At 54.7% G+C, this 22973-nt stretch overlaps 1 protein-coding gene across 5 annotated transcripts in view; it reads right to left on the minus strand.

Annotated features, from left to right (window-relative positions):
* Window positions 1-22973, minus strand: part of NPAS1 (neuronal PAS domain protein 1) — a 97298-nt gene that overhangs the window by 9202 nt on the left and 65123 nt on the right. For 3 of the 5 annotated variants that reach the window (XM_074937018.1, XM_074937019.1, XM_074937020.1), the window contains 6 exons: window positions 20579-20668; window positions 11896-12088; window positions 10136-10251; window positions 9194-9390; window positions 8529-8635; window positions 4542-4689 (listed from right to left, as the gene is read on the minus strand). In XM_074937018.1, the coding sequence (XP_074793119.1) occupies window positions 4542-4689; window positions 8529-8635; window positions 9194-9390; window positions 10136-10251; window positions 11896-12088; window positions 20579-20668 (851 nt within the window). Of the gene's footprint in view, window positions 1-4541; window positions 4690-8528; window positions 8636-9193; window positions 9391-10135; window positions 10252-11895; window positions 12089-16049; window positions 16305-20578; window positions 20669-22973 lie in introns of those variants that run through there. The other 2 variants (XM_074937022.1, XM_074937021.1) reach the window with 2 other exon arrangements.

A 22973-nucleotide genomic window follows, 5' to 3' on the forward strand; every position in this document is an offset into this window, starting at 1 on the left:
CCCCGCCACAGAAAGTGTGTCATTCTGGAGTCGCTTTAATGGTGCAGGTGGGGGAGACACTCCAGACTAGTGGCGATTTTTTGCAGTGCCACACCCACCCTGCGATGTTTGCTCAGAGCCGTTCTCTGACGCTACGGAGGCCAGTGACCAAAATTCATAGACTCCAAAGCCAGAAGGGACCATTGTGATCATCTAGTCCAGGGGTTCTCAAACTGGGGGTCGGGACCCCCTCAGGGGGTCATGAGGTTATTACATGGGGGGTTGCGAGCGATCAGCCTCCACCCCAAACCCCGCTTTGCCTCCAGCATTTAGAATGGTGTTAAATATATAAAATAGTGTTTAATTGATAAGGGGGGAGGGGTCCCACTCAGAGGTTTGCTATGTGAAAGGGGTCACCAGTACAAAAGTTTGAGAACCACTGATCTAGTCTGACCCCCGATGCATAACCCAGGCCAGAGAACAGCCCCCAAATCATTCCTAGGGCAGTGCTTTTTAAAAAACATCCCGTCTTGATTTAAAAATGGTCCGTGATGGAGAATCCACCCCGACCCGGGGTGAGTTGTTCCGCGGGTTAATTGCTTTCGCTGTTAAAAATGTACATCTTCTTTTGTGCCTGAAGTGGTCTAGCTTCAAGGTCAGGGGCCACATCCGGGTGCCTCTCGGCGCTGAACGGACAGCCGCCTTGTGCAGCGAAATGGCACGCCAAGCTAAGCTGAGGGGCGGCCACCGATGAAGGGATATTTACGGCCAGATCCATTGCTTGGGCCTGGTGCAAAGGCCCAGGTGTCACAGCAGCCAGGGCACTAGACTGTGGCTGTATCCACACGCCAGCGGGGAGTGCTGATCAAGGTCGCACACTAAAAATAGCAGCGTGGTTGGAGCAGTTTGGGCAGTCGAGCAGGCTTGTACGAGGGTGGCTGGCCCACCCCACTGCCTGAGCCACTCTGGCTCTGCTGCTGTTTGGACTGAGCTGGCTCGTGTCTGCCCACCCGTGCAGGGAATCACAGAATCATAGAATACCAGGGTTGGAAGGGACCTCAGGAGGTATCTAGTCCAACCCCCTGCTCAAAGCAGGACCTAGTCCCCAACTAAATCATCCCAGCCAGGGCTTTGTCAAGCCTGACCTTAAAAACCTCTAAGGAAGGAGATTCCACCACCTCCCTAGGGAACCCATTCCAGTGCTTCACCACCCTCCTAGTGAAAAAGTTTTTCCTAATATCCAACCTCCCCCACTGCAACTTTAGACCATTACTCCTCGTTCTGTCGTCTGCCACCACTGAGAACTGTCTAGATCCATCCTCTTTGGAACCCCCTGTATCCACTGTACCCCCTGTAGGTAGTTGAAAGCAGCTATCAAATCCCCCCTCATTCTTCTCTTCCGCAGACTAAATAATCCCAGTTCCCTCAGCCTCTCCTCATAAGTCATGTGTTCCAGTCCCCTAATCATTTCTGTTGCCCTCCGCTGGACTCTTTCCAATTTTTCCACATCCTTCTTGTAGTGTGGGGCCCCAAACTGGACACAGTACTGCAGATGAGGCCCCACCAATGCTGAATAGAGGGGAATGATCACGTCCCTCGATCTGCTGGCAATGCTCCTACTTATACAGCCCCAAATGCCATTGGCCTTCTTCCAGCTGCTCTGTAGACATACTGTGTCAGGAGACCTAGGTTCGAGTCCTAGCTCTGCAGGGTGAGCCTGGACAAGTCACTTCGTATCCTGGATCCTCCCACAGAAATCAGTGGAAATTAGGTCCCCTAAATGCCTTTGAGGATCTGGGGCTTGCCTCTGTTCCCCCCCCGCCACCCCCCACTATCTTTTACTGTGGGTTTGTGAAGCTCTCAGCACAGGTTAGGGGTTCTGGGTGGGGAATGGGGTCTAGTGTTTAGAGCAGAGGGGGCTGGGAGCCAGGACTCCTGGATTCTAGTCCCAATGCAGGGAGGGGAGTGGTATCTAGTGGTTAGAGCAGGGAGGCTGGGCGCCAGGACTCCTGGGTTCTGTTCCCAACTCAGGGAGAGGAGTGGTGTCTAGTGGTTAGAACAGAAGGGAGTTGGGAGTCAGGACTCTTGGGTTCTAGTCCCAGGTCAGGGAGGGGAGTGATATCTAGTGGTTAGAGCAGAGGGGTCTGGGAATCAAAACTCCAGGGTTCCATGTCCTTCTCTGTTGTGGCATGGCGCATGTCATTTCCTCTCCCTGTGCCTCCATTTCCCCATGTGACCTCAACCAGGGATTCTAAGTGCTACTATAGACGACTGTATTTAGGCACCCGACTCCTTTGATTTCAATGCGAGTTACACCCGAAACACCTTTGAGGGCTTCTGTTCCTATACCTGGGCAAACCGTTGCCTGGAATACATGAGCATGGGGCCCAGCAGAGATGCACAGCTCTGTGTGTGTCTATCAGAGCAGGACTGTGGGCGATGCAGATTTCCCCCTGCAGCCCTAGCAGGGAGGTGGACAATACAGATGGAAATGGCAGCTACCTGCTGGTCTCAGATCACATTTCCCAGGGTGTCTTCCACACTCTGCAGCTATAGAGAAATATTTTCTCAACAAATTACAGCCCTGCTGGAATGGGATGGGGGGCAAAGGAGGTTTTCAATCAGGTTTGCTGCTTCTCTCAACATTTAATAGTCTGTGCAGCTAAAACAGGCTGGAGCTGGATCCTTGTCTACCAGGAACTGCTGCGATGAAGAGTATTAATCACTAAAACACTTACAAAGCGATCAGCCAGCCTGGCTGGATCTGATGGGCAAAGCAATAGACTAGGAGGCAGGACTCCTGGGTTCCGTTCCCAGCTTGAGGCGGGAGCATAGTCTAGAGATTAGAGCAAGGGTGAGGGGAGTGTGGTTAGAGCAGCGAGGGGGGCCTGTGGGGCAGAACTCCTGGGTTCTATTCCCAACTCTGCCACAGTATGACTGTGGGCAAGTCACCATGCGACTCTGTGCCTCAGTTTACAATGAGGCTAATAAATACTGCCCCCATTTCCATGGGGACTGGGAGGATAGGTCATTTACTGCCTATAGGGACCATCTCCTCCTATGTGTTTACAGAGCACCCAGCAATGTTCCCTCTAATTTTTTCCATCCATGTGGGGAATAAATGTTACGTGCACTGAGGTATGTGCGGATTTGCACCACCAGGAGAAACAAAAAAACCTAGCGACAATATATATTTTTAAAAAGTTAAATAGGGATAATTACTCCAGCCAGGACAGGTTAGGCATTTTAGAACTCACTACTCAAAGAATTAAATGTAAGTGTAAGAGAAATACAAATGATGAAATGCATAGACCAGTCAAAACACTAAAATAACACACTTTGAAAGAATAAAATTACAGAGAATATATATGCATTGCAGGAAGTACCAAGAAGTACCAACAACAACAATAATACAAGTATGGGTTGGGAGGTGAGTGTGACACAGAGACAGTGTGTGCATGACACAGTGTGTGTGTGTGTGTGTGTGTGTGTGTGAGACACAGAGACTATGTTTGTGTGTGTGTGCATGACAGTGTGTGTGACACAGATTGTGACACAGAGACAGTGTGTGTGTGTGCGCATGACACAGAGACAGTATGTATGACAGTGCGTGTGTGTGTGTGTGTGACACAGACACAATATGTGTGAGACAGTGTGTGACACAGTGTGTGTGTGTGTGTGTCACAGAGACTCTGTGTGTGTGTGTGTGTGTGTGTGTGTGTGTGTGTGTGTGTGTGTGTGAGACACAGAGACAGCATGTGTGCTGGCTGCTGGGAAAGTTTCTGAGATGCCCTGCGCTGTCTCCTTAAGACACTCATTGAAAGCTCTCCTGCTCTGTCCTGAGCCCTGGTGTCTCCCCTCCTCCATTTTGCGGAGATGGGGGTACATGGGCAGGGGGAGGGGGAGAGAGAGAGAGAGTGTGTGTGTGTGTAACAGACAGACAGATACTGTGTGAGCTGCTGCTGGAGAAATCTCAGAAACAGTGCACTGTCTCTTTAAGAAAGCCACTCACCCTTCTCCACAGTAGCTCCGAGTTCTGAGTCCAGCTGTGTCCCCTCCACCCTGCTCTATGGAGATGGGGTACAGGGGCTGGGGGGGAGGCGGACACCCTGACATCAGCACCCCCCCGCACAGCCAGCAGGATGGTCCCGGGAGCAGCTGCAGGACGGAGCAGCACGTGGAAGGAGGGGCACCTGGCTGTGCGGCATTTAATCTCTCCTGCCCAGCGCAGCTTACAGGGAACACAGCCCCGCACTGATCCTGATTGGCTGCTCCCATAATCCAAACATTAGTTCATCACACAGTGCTTTGGGATCCTCTGACAGCCTGCGCACACAGCATTGCCCTCTCCTGGATGAACTCAGAACAGCTCACCTGGGTGTCCTAGACCCTACAAAGTCAGCAGTGAATGGGGATTGCCCCGGAGCTCAGTGGGTGGCAGCTGCCTGAGCTTTTGGAGCAGGAGGGTCTGTGAATCTGTCCCTATGGCCACAGCATGTGGATCAGCAACGCCCCTCTTCGGTAGCTTGCTGATTTGTTACAACACAACCATGTGCTCTCACCTGAGGATGTAATTGACCCAGACCATATTCTTCTCGCTGGGGTTCTTGATATTGACCGAGATGGTGGCACACGACTGAATCCACACAAAGCCCCCGTTCTTCTGCAGCCAGCGGTAATATCGGGTCACGACCTGGCCTTTTTTCAACACTAATTGAAAAAGAAGTTTGTCAGCTGAAGGCTGCCAGGCCCCACCCCTTCCCCTCTATCATGAGCACAGCGAGCCAAGAATGGGGCTTCCCCCCCGCCCCCCCACGATCCCAGGAAAGGTATAGTCCCACTTATCACAGCCACGGCTTCTTAATGGTTTATCCAGCTTGTCATCATCTCAGATGTCTCTGTGGCACCTTTCATGTCTCTCCAGTGCTGATGTCCCCAGTTCAAGCTGGAGGTTGATCAACTGGAGAGGGGTCAGAGAAGAGTCACGAGAATGATAAAAAGGATTGGAAAACCTGCCTGATAGTGAGATTCTCCAGGAGCTCAATCTGTGTAGGTTAACAAAGAGAAGGTCAAAGGGTTACTTGATCCCAGCCTATCAGTAACCATACAGGGAAAAATATGTGATCATGGGCTCTTCAGTCTAGCAGAGGAATGACTAACACAATCCAATGGCTGGAAGTGGAAGCTAGACAAATTCAGACTGGAAATAAGGTGTCAGTTTTTAACAGTGAGAGTAATTAACCATTGGTGCGATTGACCAAGGGCCGTGGTGGATTCCCCATCACTGGCAAGTGTTCAGTGAAGACTGGATGTTTTTTATATAAGAGATCTGCGCTAGTTCAAACCAGAATTAATTCAGGGCATTCCTATGGCCCGTGTTAGACAGGAGGTCAGAGTAGATGACCAAATATGTTAAGGGCTGTTATAAAGAGGATGATGATCACTTGCTCTCCATGTGCACTGGAGACAGGACAAGACATAATGGGCTTAATCTGCAGTGAGGGAGATTTAGGTGAGATATCAGGACAAACGTTTGAACTCTCGGGGGAGTTAAGCTCTGGAACAGGTGTCCAAGGGAGGTTGTGGACTCCCCGTCGTTGGAGGTTTTTAAGACCAGACTGTCAGGGCTGGTCTAAGGTTACTTGGTCCTGCCTCAGTGCAGGGGGCTGGACGTGATGACCTCTTGAGGTCCCTTCCAGCCCGACATTTCTATGATCACAGTGGTCCCTTCTGGCTTTTGAAGCTATCTTTCTCCATAGTACACGCCGGGGCCCGGCTCAAAGGTTTGACAGGTTAAGGGCTAGTTATGATTAATAACGGATTGCACCTTTCATCCAAAGCAGCTTTCATGCTGCATATAAAGGCCCGAGTCCAGCTGCTCCCTCTCTGAGGTGGGATGCAGCAGCTGTTTGAACATCTGCCCTGCAGTTTAGGCCAGGAAGTGTAGAAAGAATCCTGCGTCCAGTTGAAACTGGAGCGGGAGGGGAGTGGTTTAGGGAGCAGGAATTTAATCTCCAGGGTTGGGATCTCGCCTGGACAAGCAGGGGTTAAATGTTCGGATTCTGACAGGGATGTTCGGAGAATCTTTAATGATCACAAGAGGTCAGGATCCAATTTGAAAGGTGGCAACGCCACCAGCAAGGCCAGCCCTGACTGCAAAGGGAGAGCACCCCCTAGTGCCATGTTGGGGTCAGCACTGACTCAGAGTAGAGAGCGCCCCCTGCTGTGTCACTCATGGCAGCCCCAGCAGCACAGCGCCCCCTAGCATCACACTGGGGCAATGGGGTCTGCACTCTTTAAAGTTATCAACCACTTCCTACAACACTTTCCTACAGCACTGCACTAGGACATTGAGGTCAGCATCAAGTGAGAGCAGCGTGGTCCCTAACTTGCCATGAGCACTATTCCCTGTAGCGTCCTGAGTGATCCTGAGAGGGCACCCATCCAAGAACTGAGCAAACCCAACACTCCTTAGCTTAGTAGGATTGCTATCAGCCCACCTGCCCAGGGGCATAACCATTGCCTTCTAGTGCATCGTTCAGACACACCACACGGACCAAATCCATCCCTGGAGACAAGGGGTTGCAATATTCCCCTAGGTCTCTTGCATCCCCTTGCTGATCCACAGCCCATTCCTGGGCGCCTGCTTGGACTTCTCCAAAGCCAGATCAGCATTGGTAAGGAACTATCAACCCCTAGTTTAACATGGCACACGTTACATGGATTAAAAGCTGGCTAATTGATAGATCTCAAAATGTCATTGTAAACAGGAAACTCTCATCCAACAGATGTCTTTCCAGTGAGGTCCCACAGGGATCAGTTCTTGGCCCTACACTATTTCACATTTTTATCACTGACCTGGAAGAAAACATGAAAATCACCACTGAAATGACACAAAAATTGGTGGAGTGGTAAATAACGAAGAGGCCAAGTCGCTGATACAGAGCGATCTGGCTCACTTGGTAAACGGGGCATCAGCAAACACTATGCATTTTAACATGGCTAAATGTCAATGGATACACCTGGGAACAAAGACTGCTGGCCATCCTTACAGGATAGGGGAGTCTAGCCTTTGGAAGGAGTGGCTCCGAAAAACATTTGGATAATCAGCTGAACATGCAGTCGCAATGCGACACTGGGGCCAAAAGATCTAATGCGAACCTGGGATGTATAAAAAAGGGGCATCTCAGATAGGAGCAGAGAGGTTATCTTATGTCTGTGTTTGGCACCAGTGCATCTGCTTCTGGAATCCTGTGTCCAGTTCTGGGGCCCACAATTCAAGAAGGAGACTGATAAATTGGAGAGGGGTCAAAGAAGAGCCAAGAAAATGATTAAAAGATTCGAAAACCTGTCATATAGTGATAAGACTCAAGGAGCTAAAGCTATTTAACTTAACAAAGAGAAGGTGAAGGGGTGACTTGATTCCAGCCTATCAGTATCTACCTGGGGGCTCTTCAGTCCGGCAGAGGAAGGTCTAACATGATCCAATGGCTGGAAATTGAAGCTAGACACATTCAGACTGGAAATACGGTATCAAGTTTTAAATGAGTATTTAGCCATTGGGACAGTTTGCAGTTTACGAAGACCCTTGAGGCTCAGCAAGACTTGCTGGGGATTCAGCACATCAGGTCTGCTGGGGAAAAGACAGGTCTGATGGCAGCTCTTGCTGGACAGACAGTGCCACACGCCCGCCTGGAGGAAATCTAGCTATGGACAGAGTGCATGCAGCACGGCTGGCCCCGTCGCCAGGGAGAGCACCCCACGCAGGAGGGACAATCAGGGAGGCAGGAACAGAACCCCTCTCAAAGCAAACCTGACATAGCTAGAGTTCAACAAGCAGCCACAGAGACAACTTGGTCTTTGAAGCTGCTCCCGACACTGGAGAGAAGCAGCTTAGACCCAGATCGGGGCAGGCAGCTTTACCCAAGCGGAACAAAAAGACGCAAATGACAAAGAGGTAGAGGGCAGGGGCGTCTCCTGCAGAGGCAGTGACAGGGGAGGAGAATCCATTGGCAGAGACAATTCAGCAAGTATCCCAGGAGAGGATGGGGACACAACTTTCCTTTGCCCTAGGAACCCGGCGGCATCCCGCACGCAGGCACAACTTGCTGTGGTCACGGTAGCACTAACTGAGAGCAGGGCACCATGTTGTGCTAGGGGCTGGACCCACACACTCAGGGAGAGACAGTCCCCACCCCGAAAAGCTGACAGTCGAAACAGACCAAGGAAGGATGAGTAACCTCATTGTACAGGTGGGGGAAACTGAGGCACTGAGATTTTTTTTTTAAGTGACGCATGCTAGGGGATCTGTGGCACATCTGGGACACGAAGGCTGGTCTCCTGGGTGCCCAGTGCCTCATTCCCACAGCACTTCCTGCCTCCAGCTGATGAATTTTACAAGCTAGGAAATCCAGCAGAGAGCCCTGCCCGCTGGGTTCTGAAACGTCCCTTTATATGCCTATCCCCACCGACATGGCATGGACCCTTCACCCCAAAGAGAGGAAGAGCTGGGGCAAACCAGAGCAGGGGACCGTAACTAGGATGCTTACAGTCCAGGTGGCTCTGCCGGATTCCTTCCACATCCTCACCATGGATAAACTGGTAACAGCTTTTCCCTACCAGCTCCGAGGGGCATAGGTCCATATAATCGCTGATCCTGTGGGTGGAGGAGAAGCAGGGAGTTATAAAGGCAGGGAGAAGCAGAGAGAGATGGGAAAGGGTGGACCACCTGAACGCCACTGTCCCCCGTCCCGGCATAGAGACTGGCTAGGAAGGGGTGGCGACCTGGCATGCACCAGGATGCTATTGGATGGTAGGGGCCAGATCCCGAGTGTGGGTAAATTGGCGCAGCTCCAGTGATTCCAGTTGACACTAGCTGGGGGGTCTGGCCCTATTGACTGTAATGGAGCGACAGCCGATTCACACCAGCTGGGGATCTGGCCCCATCAACACCAATGGGGCAACGGTGGCTTCACACCAGTTGGGGCCTGAAACGGAACAGATCCCTTGTAGTGGGGCGAGAGAGAATCCCAGAATACAAGGCTGTATCAGGTATTAACCTGAGGCCAAAATAAAAGGCACAGGCCAACTTTATCTCTGACACCACTGCAATGACTCTAGATTTACCCCCGGGTGGCTGTGCGCAGAATCTGGCCCTAGCGCCACTGACACCAACCGAGTCACTCCGGACCCAGCCCCCTGCCCCTGAACCCACCTGCTCTCACAGTACACGATCTGCAGGTCCATGTTGACCCGGAACACAAACATGTGGCACTCGATGCGCACCTCGCTGAGCGTGGAAGGCGGCAACGTGTGGGCCAGGGCCACCAGCCCCAGGACTCGGCTGAGGACCGAATGGGCGTGGGAGAAGGACGGCAGGCGGGGGCGGAGACGGCCAGTGACATGAATCACCTGTGTGTGGTGGTGGGGAGCGGGGGGTCGGAGAGAAAGAGAGAGAGTTGTGTATGGGCGGGGAACATTTATCCACTGAGACAGCATCCCCGTGCCGTACCACTGACGGAGAGTCTGGGCCCCTAACGCCAAGGCCGTGCCGGGAATGAGTCAAAGGGAGCTAGGGGTCAGAGGGTGGGATATGGGCAGTCATGCCTAGTGGTTAGAGCAGGAGTCAGCCAATCAGGCAACCTACTCCAGACCAGCTGCCCTCGGGACCAGCTCTGCTGCAGGCCTCGATTCCTGACACAAGGTGCCTCCTGCTCGTGCCGATCCAGCGGCCACGGACTCCTGGATCCCTTTGAACTTTTGCTCCATTGCAGAGCTGCCGGCCACGGGGAGGGAAGGGGAGAGAAGGAAAGGCTGGCACCAATCATTCACAGCTTGGACCCTGAGCAGCAGAGCACAGCCTCAGCTGGGAGGAAGCATCAGGGGCAGGGCCTGCAGGGAGGTCTGAACAGGAGAAAATGACCCAGGCTCAGTAGAGGTGATCAGCTAGCGGGGAAGGAGGGAGGCTTTGGGCATTTGCATTGCAATTGATCAATCAGGTCTTTGGGAGCAAGGAGCTCAGAGCTGATCACCCCCGCACCATCAGCCTCAGTGGGAAGACACTGGGGACGAGGTGTGTGCCCCCCCCCAACGCAAGGGTTTTGGCATTTAAGGCCCCTCACTACATGCAGCAGATCACTCCCTCAGGCCCCTTTACCTTGTAGCCAGAAGTCTTCACGTGCAGCCCTCTCTTGGTCAGGGTGGATTTCATACGGACGAAGAAGGATCGTTCCAGGGCGTCATGCTTGGGGGGCGCGTGGGAGCCAGCAGGATCTGAGACAGACACGGGGTGATCAGCGTCATGGTTCAGACACCCAGCCCCCCACACAGCTCGAGGGGGGCATGGCCATCCACCCGGGGCTCCGGCGGATCACCATGAGGGGCGTGGCCGTTGTCAGAGCGAGGCTGGCCCTCAAATAACTGAGGGAGGCTGGCCCTGGAGGCATGAGGCCTGAATCAAAAAGCAGGTGGCTTCCTGCGAGGATCGGGGAGGAGTCTGTTTTCCTGCTGGGGCAGGGGCTGGGTCATCTTGTACGGCCTCTCAAGCGTCACTCCTGCAACCCGCTCATCCTGCGCTCCCTTGTGCCCCACCTCGGTGTGGCACTTGCCCCGGCCCCCATCCCGATGACTGTCATCCACCCCACAAGGGGAGAGGCCCCAGCGTAAACCACTCCGCTGCTACATCTCTCTCCCAGCCCCCAGCCTTGGTCACCTCCTGGCTCTTATGCTGAGGACTCTTTGGTTTAACTGGCCCCATAGGCTCATCTCCCCGATCTCGAAATAATCCACCAAGCCCCCAAACCCCCACATGCCCGACCCCGTGGGAACAGATCCCTTCGAAACCCAATTCCGCCAGCCCCCGCCAGGACCCCTGTATGCAAACACCTGCCAATCTATTGCAATTTTGGAGCAGCAGTTTTGCTAAGACCGTGCGCCCCTCAGCTCTGTGGCTTGCAATTCCCCACCCCCTTAAGAACGGCACCCATCCCCAGCAGAACCCCCTCCCCCGCAGGAACACACGTCTCTCCCCCCAAAACCTGCATCGATCTGCACTCCCCCAGCAATGCAGAGGACGGGCCGCTGTCTGCTTTCCGTCTAGGGAGGCAGAGCGCGCTCCAGGCTGAGCTTTATATCTCATTCTCTTTTACGCTCCTGCTTCGTATAAATCTTTTAAAGGTTCCCCAGATAAAAGCCAAGCAGACGGATATCAAATGAGATGGAAGGCGACTGAAGACTGCCTTTCATTTCTCGCCACCCACCAGTCTCCTGGCTGCCGGCTCCCCCGCAAGACCCTGGTGGTTGTGGGTGTGCAGGACAGGGACAACCGACAACCCCTGGGTGAAGGCGGTTGGTGGGGGCCAGGAGAGACTGAGGGAATAAGCAGCCAGCACAGAGTCTGGTCTCCTACCCTCCCCGGGGAAGCAGCTCACACATGAAGGTGACAAAGGGCTGGGAAATCCAAGGCTCAGGGAGCGGAGTGTGCGGGGGACAAAAGGAGGGGAAAGGGGTTGGGAAGCGAGAGAGAGAGAAGAGGAAAAGAAAGGAGGAAGAGAGAGGAAAGGGGAGAGAGGGACTGGGGAAAGGAGAAAGGAAGAGGGGGGAGGCAAAGGGAGAGAGGCTGGGGATTCCAGTGGTTAGAGCAGAGAGGGCAGGGTGTCAGGACTCCCGGGTTCCACCCCATGCTCTGGGACAGGAGCGGGGTCTACTGGTTAGAGCAGGGTGGACTGAGAATCAGGACTCCTGGGTTCTATTCCTGGTGGGATGGGAGTGTGGTGTAGTGGTTAGAGCAGGGGGACTAGGCATTTGGGACTGCCAGGTTCTTGTCGCAGCTCTGGGGCAGAGGCAGAGGGTTGGGGGTTGGGGGGTAGGGGATGGGTCCACAAGCTGTTTCCGGCCAAGCAAGAGAAGCTGCTTTACCGGGCTCAGAGGCCTCGTTCAGGGAGGAGGAGCAGGAGGAGGAAGAGCTGGCCCCAGTGAGGCCTGGAGGTTTCTGGCTCTCTGGCGGGGAGCCGACAGCATCGAAAGGCAGTTTGAGCCCCAGTTGCTCGGCGACCTCAGGGTGATCTCCAGGATGGATGTAGTCAAAGACGCTGCTGCCCGTCAGCTCCACCTAAAAGGCAACAGAGACGGGTGGGGGAGTCACAGCTGGGCTCCCCTGTTTGGGGAGAGAGAGAAGCTAGCTGGGGCCATTCCCCTCCGGGATCCCAGCATCTGGGACCACCCCCTCGCAGGACTCATGCCCGATGCACCTAACACCAAGCCAGCTGACAGACCCAACCAGCCCTTGGCGGTCACCTGGCGCCTCCCCTCCCCACCTTTCTAAGCCAGGCCCTGGTGCCGCCCTTCCAGACAGCCATCAGAGAGGAGAGAGATCAGATTGTCTCTTTGTTCTGTGTCTGTACAGCCCCTAGCACAATGGTGGCCTGGTCCCCCAGCGTGCAGTCTGGGACTGTGGTGGGCCCGCTGTGCACTCCCTGACTCGCTCCCCTCCTTGCCCCTGCTTGCTGGGAGCTGATCCAAAAAAATAAGAAGCCACAAGCTACAAGCCAAAAACTAGCCAACTAGCAACTCACAAGCCAATTAAGCCAAAAACAAGCCCGATTTCGGCGTTTTTCCCGCGAGTTTGGCACGTCTGCTAGTTAGCTGATGGAGCGTGATACATTTCTGCCTGGGCTGATCAGATGGGCTGGCCTGCGATGGCCGGGATGGGACCCGATGCTCCAGGAGATCCTGTGTTACCTAGGCGTGGATTGCTCAACACCCACGGGGGGAGGGGGGGTGCCCCCTTGGTGAGGGCACAAGCCCAGCAGGGTATGCACCAGATGCCCCCTTGTGAGGCGAGAATGCCAAGCAGCAATGCCTCAGTGGTCCCAGAGAGACACAGCTGCCTGCCCCCTCTCCTGTCAACCAGCCCTCGCTCTCACCGATCACACAGGGCTGAGCCTCGGCTAATGCAATAAACCTCTGGATGGAGAGCCTGTTCTAAAAGCCCCCCTCCCTGCCGCCCCCCAGACACGCACCCACTGCCCCAGCCGGAGCGAGGTCAGCCGGCGTGACCTCCGAGCCGCCTGCAAAGGAAGGGGCAGCATCCTCATCACCGTGCCAGCCTGCCCGGGGGCAGCGGCGTCCCGTTGGAATACTTAAGGTCAGCGCTTCGGGTTAACGTTTCCCACCACATAATGAAGAGGGAGGATCAATAAATAATCATGCCAAGCTATTTTCTTCGCCTCCAGGGTTCAGGGGCTTTCCGAAGGGCTGAGCCTCATCAAAAGCGGAAAGGAGCAAGCCCGGGCTGCCAAGGCGGCTGCTGGAGATGGGCTAAGGACCAACGCTGCATAGGAGACCACCGCCGCCCTCGGGAACGGTGTGGTACACATGGGGGGGTGGGGGGGTGAGCCCACAGGCATCATGGCCTAGTAGGATAGAATGGGGCAGGGGGGAAACAGGACTCATGGGCTGGGCTAGGGGCTGCTTTTGTGTTCGTACCGCACCTAGCGCAATGGGGTCTTAGCCTGTGACTGAGGCTCCCAAGTGCTACCGCAATACACCTAATCCCACTAAAATGTACAGCGCCTAGCACAATGGGGGGGGTCTTAGTCTATGACTGGGGCTTCTGGGCACGACCATAATACACCTAATAGCAATAAAAACATATGGTGCCCAGCATAATGGGGATCTTAGTCCATGACTGGGGTTCCTAGCCACTACCGTAATATATCTAACAGCAAAAAAACACGTACCGCACCTAGCACAATGTCATCTTAGTCCACAACCATGGCTTCTAGGCACTACCATGTTCTAAAATCTCATAATATTCTCCACGCTGGGAGGAGAGTGGGTCTAGTGGTTACAGCAGGGACGCCGGACACCTGGGTTCCGTCCCCAGCTCTGGGAGGAGAGTGTGCTCTAGTGGCTACAGGAGGTCACAGTGAGCTGGGATTCCTGGGTTCTGCCATGGATTTGGAGAAGAGAAGCCAGTGCATGTCACGTTGTCACTGCATGTCTCAGTTTACCCTGAAATAGGGAAGGATAATAACTTGCCCGGGGGGGGGAGGGTCACAAGGATTAATTAACATCTATGAAGGGCAAAGGCTAGGCATCCTGAGCCAGTGACCATGGCTGCAGCTGGCCCCTTTGCTGTTTTGCCCCCAAGATCTCAAAGCACTTGAGGAATTCAGTCTCATGCCGCCTTCGTGCCTGCAGGGAAGGGCAGGAGAGAGATCGCCGTGGTCACAGTTCCTCATCGAAGGCGCCCAGACGCCACCGGGGTGGGAGCCATAGACGAGCCTAGAGAGCGGCATGCCTAGGGGCAGCAGCCTGCTCCCGTTTTCACACTCAGGGGAGGTGAGGTGCAGGGACTCAGCCAAGGGCTCCCGGGCCTGTGTGTTAGCCACTAGCCCACGCTGTCTCCCCAGCTGGCAGCACAAGGCCTGACTACTGCAAACCCAGAGGCTTCTGCCAGCTAAAGGGGATTGGGCACAGGGCAGATGAGGAGGGGTTTATCTTTCCAGCTGGGGGCACGGGGAGAGTGTGGAGGGGAAAGAAAGAAAGAAAGGGCTGAAGACAAAGAGATCTTTCCGGGGGGAGATTGGGGGGGGGGGAGCAAGGGGAGCTGGACAGTGTGTGTGTCGGGGGGAGGGATGAGAGATGCCCCTCCATGAATGAGGCTGGATAATACAGCACTGGGATGAGGTCCCAGCAGCCCCGATCCAATTCCTTGCCTCAGAGCCATAAGGCACCGCCCCCCCCCCCCCGAAAGCCTGCGGCAAGGTCCTCTCCATCAGCACTGGCTGTGGTATCAAAGGCTGCCTTCTCCTTGCCTGGGGTTGGCTCCGGGTCTGCAGTGCTCGCTGGGGATGCATTAAAGCGCCTGCGATCTGACTCAGGCACGGAGGCCCTGAGGAGCCCTCAGCGAAACCCTGACGTGCCGTTTAAACTATGCCCCAGCCAGGTTCCTTGGTGCCCTCCATGCATGGGCCAGAGACTCTCAAAGTACTTAACCCTCTTTCACTGAGCGGGGAAGGCACCTAAGGCTATGCAGTGAGTCAGTGGCAGAATCAGGCATGGAAAATCCCTGGAGTCCTAACTCCCTGCCCCCTACTTTAACCACCAGACCCCACTTCCTTCCCAGAACCAGGAGCAGAATGCAAGAGTCCTGTTGTATGACCTGGGGAAAGTCCCTTCCCTGCTCCATGCCTCAGTTTCTCCTCCTACCCTTTGGGCTGTGACCTCTTCAGGGCAGGGACTGTCTCACGCTGTGTCTATGCAGCACCCAGCACAATGGGGTCCTGATCTCAGCTGGGGTCTGTGCAGCACCATCACAACGGAGCCCTGAGCTCAGTCGGGGGCCTCTGGGCACTATCTTAATACAACTAATTATGTGTCCTCACTGTCAGTCCCCTAAACAAGGCTTTGCACCACACTCCCTCTTAGAGACAGGAGAGCCCAGGAGTCCTGCTGCCCTAACCAGTGGAGAACACTCCCCTTCTTGCAATGGGAATAGAACCCAGGAGTCCTGACTCCCAGTCTCCCTCATGCTTGCTCTAACCATTAGGCAAGGTACAGAGCATCATGCATAATTCCCTTGTCATCTCTTCTATTTCTAATGCATACTGTATTCAAAGATCCCAAAACATCTGACAGACTGGGATGGAAATCAAATCACCCACCATTGGGGTGGAGTGTGGCAGCTGTTTATACAGGCATCGCTCACCCAGCACTGACATGCAGCCACCTCTGGGGTGGGGTGTGGCAGCTGTTTATACAGGCATCGCTCACCCAGCACTGACATGCAGCCACCTCTGGGGTGGGGTGTGGCAGCTGTTTATACAGGCATCGCTCACCCAGCACTGACATGCAGCCACCTCTGGGGTGGGGTGTGGCAGCTGTTTATACAGGCATCGCTCACCCAGCACTGACATGCAGGCACATGGCAACTGCAACAGCAATAACTGCATGACAGCCAAGACGAGACGAAGAGCCCAGTGTCCAGGTGGTGGTTGCTCACCGAGGCAGAATCCCACCACAGGGGCTTTCCCCCGCACACAGGTGCCCAGCTGTGCTAAACTCACCTCCAGCGGGAGCTGCCAGGGACGTGGCCGGAGCTCCTCATCCGGGAGAGGAGGTGCTATCCGTGCACAGGGCACTGCTGCAAGATGCTGTCTCCTGTACCCTGGCCAGGAGCTACAATGGGTAGGTGGGTCTCCCCAGCCAGGTGCCCCCTGTTTCCCCCACCCCCATGGAGAGGTAGTGTTCCAGGGGAGACCGGGAGGAGGCCCACTGTCATGGACAGGGCAAAGCTCCTGGATCATTGGTGGCTGAGTAGGGGCCCAGGTGCGGGAGAGGGAGCAGAGGGGGAACATACTTGGGGATCTGTGGGGTTCGTTTCTCCCATGCCCCATGCCCTGGACCCCAGCACGGATGGGAACAGCCCCCGGTCCCCTTGCGCGTGGCCCCTCCTGTGGTGAAGCGATCCTGGGAGAGCAGCAAATGCAATTTTAGTAGCTACTAACGAGGCAGAGCTGGCACCATGCAACCGGTCAGCTCGCCATGGCCCGCACCATCCTTTTCCTGCAATGAGCCACCAGCAGAACCCAGTGATGGAGCTGGGTTCTCTTGCCCGCTCCGGGATGGAAGTGAAATCTAGTGGTTAGAGTGGGGCGGGGGGTTGCTGACAGTCAGGACCGCCCGGGTTCCGTGCCCAACTCTGGGGCAGGAGTGGGGTCTCGTGGTTAGAGCAGAGAGCGGGGAGAGCTGGGTTCTGTGCCCAACTCCAGAGGGTTGGGGGGAGTGTCTAGTGGTGAGAGCAAAGGGGGCTGGGCATAAGGCTTCCTGGTTTTATTTCCAAGTCACAGCGGGGACTGTTGTCTAGTTGGTAGAACAGGAGGGGCTGGCAGCCAGGACTCACATCACCTGTAATGGTGAGAGACGAGAGAGAACTAAAGGCAAGGTCCCTGGGTCCTATCCCTGTCTCTTGTTCACTGGACGACCTTGGGTGATCGCCCCACCCCGTGCCTCAGTTTCCCCATCAGGGGCTGTTTCAACAGCTGCAATCCCTTCCTCCCCCTGACACTGAACCAAGTTAGGTTTGCTGCATCCGGGCTGGGGACTGAGCGCTCCCCGCATACTAAGGCCGGGAGGGATGTACTCTCCGGAGACCAGCAGAATGCAGTAAGTCGGGCCGGACACCGGTCTGACGGGCTCTGTCTGACAGGAGCTATTGTTCCAAAGCACAAGAAAAGAGCTGAAGAACATCTTTGAAGTTTCTCTGTTCTTCATCTTGACAACAAGAGAACAATGGGAAAGGCACAGAGCTGGTGGGGAGGTGCCAGGGGGCAGCGGTGGGAGCCTGCAGCCCGCCCAATCGATAGATTGATCCTTTCCTTTGCTCAGCACAGGGCTCTGAGCCCAGGCTGTGCCTTTCAACTCCACGTTTCCCCTACAGCGATTAGAACGGAAAGGGAAAGAAAAATGGAGGTACAGAACACCTGCTGCATTATGGAAGGGAGGGTGAGACAGCGTGGGACCAGGGCTGAGGTGTTTGGGCTGCGCGTGGGTTGGGGGACTGGGAGGGGGGGTCGGCTTTCCAGATACTCGGCTCCAGTTGGGGTTAATGGTCAGACGTCACCATTAAGATCTCAAATCACATCACGGGTATTTAACCACACAGCCAACCCGCCCAGTTATCCTATTTTATAGGAGAGGAAACTGAGGCACGCAGAAGGGGTGTCTGAGGTGTCAGCACTGGGGATAGAATCCAGGAGTTTTGACTCTCAGTTCCCCCCACTTCCCCCAGTCAAACCATTAGATCCCCACTTCCCCTCCTAGAGCTGGGATGAGAACCCAGGAGTCCTGGCTCATTTGCTGGGCTGCCTTGATGGCTCAGGGTCGACAGAGAATAGTCACAGCACAGTCCACCCCAGTCATGCTCCTGATCCACCCCCCATGGGCCCTGGGGGGCAGAAAATAGGTACAGTTCAGTGCGCTCCGGCCATGCCCCCAATCCACGCCCTACACCAGGGGGCTGGGCGCAGGGTCCTTCCACCAACCGGTGCAGCCCCCCCCCCCACCACGTGGAACTCCACCACATTAAGGCCCCTTGACGCTGACCGAGCAGCCTGAGTTCACGCCTCTCATCTGGGGCAGCGCGGGGAACTGAACCCAGATCTGAGCCCCTGCCCCTTCCCCTGCAGGGCAACCTGAGAGATCAAAGTAACCGACAGATCTGAAGCATTTTCGACACGCGCGCGCGCGTGTGTGTCCCTGCTGGAGGGGGTGGGCCCTGCTCTCTGTGTGTGTGGCTCTTCTGCACTTTGCTGGAAGGACTGAGCCCTGCTCTGTGTGTGTGTGTGTGTGTTGTGGGTACTTGAAGTCCATCACTGAGAATTCACCAGGGCATTTACACAAAGGTGGCTCAGTTCAGTGCCCCTCTGCCCGGGTGCTCCCCTCCTCCCCCCGACGCACACCAGCCGTAGTCACTCCAGCCTTTAACGCAATCACCAGTCATAAGGCAACACCTGTAAAAGAGCCCTCATTTGTTGCCGAGATAATTACTGCTATTAATTATTTATGCTGCGAGGGCCAAGAGGCGCAGCGACAGACAAGGAGAAGGGGAGGTGGCCCAAATGTTTTCTAGTGCAGGTGAAACTCAGCTAAGACAAAGCCCCGGTGTTTGCTAAGGATCCGCGGCAAGGCTGTTACCATGCGTGTCCTGGCTTTGCTGGGGACGTGGTGGGGGGAACTCCTGCCTCTTTTGTGCAAAGAGACTTGGTGCTAAAATGGCATCTGTGTGGCGGAGGGCCTGGGTGGGTCGGGGGGGTGTCCTGGATGAGCCCTAAGCCCTCCAAGAGCTGATTTGCATCATGTGGTCTGTCTCCATTGGGTTCATAGAGGGGACAGATCAAGGTGCCAGGGCGGGGTGAGTATTATCAGGTTTGGCCAGGGATAGAAGGGGGGTCTGCTTCTGGCTGCTAGGCCAGGGTCAGAGCTTGGGGAAGATCCTTACCCCTGAACGCAGAGATGGGGCTGAACCACCATGGAACTGGGACATCTGGACCTGACCATGTGCCGGGTCTAAACAGTGTAGGTTGTGCCCATCCCTGCCCAAAAGGCTTTGGACCTGATGCTGAGTTATTCCATCTCTGCACTTGGGGACAAGGGTAGGGAGAGGTGGCTTTAAGCCCCCTTTGTGCTCCCCATATTCTGTGCCTGGCCCCCAGTGTCACCTAGAGCAGCTTCAGGGCTGCTCTAACTCATGTTCTGCTCCCCATGAACCCTGGGGGACAGAGAATAGCCAAAGCGCAGTGCACTCCAGCCACACCCCTGATCTACCCCCTATGGGACCTGGGGGGGCAGAGAAGAGCCACAGGGCAATGCACTTCAGCCACGCCCCCGATCTGCCCCATGGGGGGGCTGTTTCGACAAAACAGAAATATTTTGCAAAATCATATAAAAAAACACCCATGAAAAGTTTTGATTTTTCCTATAGAAACTGACTTGTCATTTCAAAAATTGCTTTTATATATATATATAAAATCAAAATGAAATGCTTTGATTGGCCCAATGTGAAAGTTGGGTGGGAAGGAGGAATTTCATTTCATGAAAAATTTCGACATTTTGGCTTTTCCTCCCGATGAGGGATGGGAAAAAAATAAACAGAAACCTTAACATTTCTCCCAGTGCAGAAAATCAATTTTCCAACCCGCTGTAGTTCCCATCAGATACTCAGACTGGTGACATGCCCCAAGGATCCCTCCGCAGGGTGGGGGAACAGGAGACGTCTGATTGCCCTGGAGCAAACCCCTCCACATCTAGGCCTCCCCTGGCTCTGACCAGTGGGAGCCCATTAGCACATCCAGCCCCCAATACAAGACAATTCAGACCTTACGCTAGTCTGACTACTCAGCACTTTCCAGCTGCAGATCTCAACGTATGTTTCAAAGGAGGTTGGTATCATTATCCCCATTTCACAGATGGGGAAACTGAGGCATAGAGCAGCCCACAGTCACCGAGAAAGTCAGCAGAAGAGTTCTGTCTCCACTACCACCTGCCCCACCACTAGACTCCACTCCCTTCTCAGCCCCAGGAATAGAACCCAGAAGTCCTGGCTATCAGCCCCAGGAATAGAACCCAGGAGTTCCGGCCACTAATCCTGTGCCCTAACCCAAACCGCAGGAATAGAACCCAGGAGTCCTGACTCCCAGCCCTGTGCTCTAACCACTAGCCCCAGGAATAGAACCCAGGGGTCCTGACTCCCAGCCCTGTGCTCTAACCACTAGACCACCTCGATCCTGTCTGTTTCCATTAGAAAGTCACAATCTGGATCTTGCTCTCACTGAAGTCAACGAGAGATTTGCCATTGGCCTCAACGGGAGCCGGGTTGCTGGGCGTAACACTGTTGCTCAGCGGTGAAATGGGAGGCATCTTTCCAGCCACTGATGCACCGGGCCCGGCAGGTCGTCGCCTTGTGATTCTCACTGCAGCCCACCGGGTCACGTTGCTCATGCATTTTAAGCCGACGCACGGTCTGGCCACCTGATTGGAATTTATTTCCAGCGCGTATCCATTATTCATGTTAGTACACAGCTCGCATCGCTCCTACCTGCGAGAGCCCGAGGTAAATAGACACCGTCTCGGAGATGTAAAGAAACTTCCCCTCTTGGTTTAGTGCAAACACAAACCCGTCCAGAGACTGAGAAGAGAAGAGAGAGACAGAGAGAGAACACATTTACTATGCAGCTCACTCGGGCCGGGCACCGGCAGGACCAATGCTATCGGTGCCGATGGGATTAGCTCGCCCTCGCAATGGCTTTCTTCTACACGCTCTGTGCCCCAGCGAAGTGACTCGATTTCCAGAGCTGGCCATCGCCTGCCTGGCTTTGCAAAGACGACAACTCAATTCCGGAGGGCGGGGGAAGCGGGGACAGTGGATGGGAAAGCCAAGCTGGGACCAAAGCCCCCGCTGAAAGCTGCAGCTTGGGAAATCTAACGGCGATCTCCTGTCTGTCTGTGTCCACCTGGTGTCACCCGTCTTACACTTAGAACTGACTTTTTGTTCCGTATTTGTACAGCGCCTGGCACAATGGGATCCTGGCCCATAATTGGGGCTCCTAGGTCCTACCGTAATACACCTAATAGCAATACAAGTGTACAGCACTTGGCACAATGGGGTCCTGGACTCTGACTGGGTTGCCTAGATGCTACCGTAATACACCTAATAGGAAGAAAAGTGTACAATGTCTAGCACCATAGGGTGGGTGTGTAGGGGGGAGGGGCTGGTCTGTGATTGGAGCACCTACGTGCTACTGTAATACACCTAATCAATAATAATCCCAATGGTTTGATCCTTTCACAGTGCTATGGGAGGCCCCAGGTGCCCTGTCCCATCTCCAAGCGCCCACCGGGGCCCGGGCCCAAAAGGGGATCTCAGCCTACCTTCCACAGACCATCATCAGACCATTGTGCAGGGGCGATGAAATGTCCTGCATTGCCAGCCCCAGAGGCTGACAGCAGCTATGCGCCCACTGGGCGGCTGCAGGGCAGGACCCGAACACACCCTGCTTGCTACCCCATATGCCTCACTCCGATCAGCACAGCTGAGCCGAGCTCCGGCTTCCCTTCTGACCTGGCCAGCTGTTGCTCATTTCACACCATCCATTAGTGGCCACACCTTTGGGTTCCCATCGCCTTGGCTTAGCTTTAACCACCCGGTCCAAGGCTGCACAGCCCCTTAGCCAGCCCCCCTGAGCCTTCAAAAGCAGCTGTTTAAATAAGGCCACGTCTGGCTGGACGTGTGGGTACGGAGGGATCTATGAGACAAACCTCCCCCAGCAGCTGCCTGCCAGCATCCCAGGTGCTGAGCCCACTGGCTGGTTTCAGGAGTGAGGGTGAACTGTGCGGGCAGGCCCCAGGGGGTCTTCAGCCTCAGCCCCGAAGGTGTCTAAGATGCTGAGCCGTGACCTGGTGGCATGCCCCTCGCCCCTTCCACCCCCAGCTGCTCAGGGGAAAGAGGAATAATGGGCTGGCTTTCAGATGAGATGCAAATTTATATCCCACTGCAATTTATGCAAGAGACAGGAAGGTTATCGTCCGTGTCCTGGCCAAATTCCAACCCGGTTGATTGTATCTCACCACTTTAAATTCCCCTCTCAGTGGGTGCAGGATTGCTCTTCATGGCCTGCCCTAGACTGGCATGCAGCCACAGCCCCTGCGCCCCTCCCCACAAGCGGCTGCCTCTGGGCAAGGGATTCCTGTTTAAACAGCTGCTGCGCTCCACCCCAGAGGTGGCCCTATCTCAACACTGTGTGAATGATCCCTGTATAAACATCTGCCATGCTGCACCCCAGAGGTGGTAGCATCTCAGCACTGGATGAGACATCTTTGTACCAATAGCCCCCACTGCCCCACGCCAGAGGCAGCCCTAGCTCAATATCAGGTGAGGGGGCCCTATATAAACATCTGCCACATTCTACCCCAGAGGCAGCTAAGTTAAGGTGCACTGCAGGGAGTCACACTCAGGAAAGCAAAGCCTGGCATTTCAGCACCAGATGATAGTACCCTTTATAAACAGCTGCCATACCCCACCCCAGAGACAGCTGCATTTCAGTGTAGGGTGAGGTTATCACAGTCTGTTAAGGGGCTTGGGGTCCTTAAACTGCCCTCCCCGACCTGGGTTTATTAGACTGACTACTGGGCCCATTTGTGATGGCCTGAGCCAGGATTTACCCTGCTGAACATGACACCCCGCAGCACTCCTGAATTGCGTCTGCAAAAGGAGTCAAGATGCCTCTAAGGGCCAAACTCCACCCTGGTGTAACTCAATGGCATTACACCTGCTTATGCCATGGCTGGATTGCACAGTGGAGCACTGCCCCCAGTCAGCTGAATGGAGTGTTAACTCTGCTGCCCAATGACGTTCCCCCCACCCCCCAACATTGTTAACGCTTTCAGTGCTGGATGCCTGAGGAGGAACAGCCATCACGCTGAGGAATTCCCCC

The sequence above is a fragment of the Natator depressus genome, chromosome 23 (genome assembly GCF_965152275.1).
Source record: "Natator depressus isolate rNatDep1 chromosome 23, rNatDep2.hap1, whole genome shotgun sequence".
NCBI classification, from domain to species: domain Eukaryota; kingdom Metazoa; phylum Chordata; order Testudines; family Cheloniidae; genus Natator; species Natator depressus.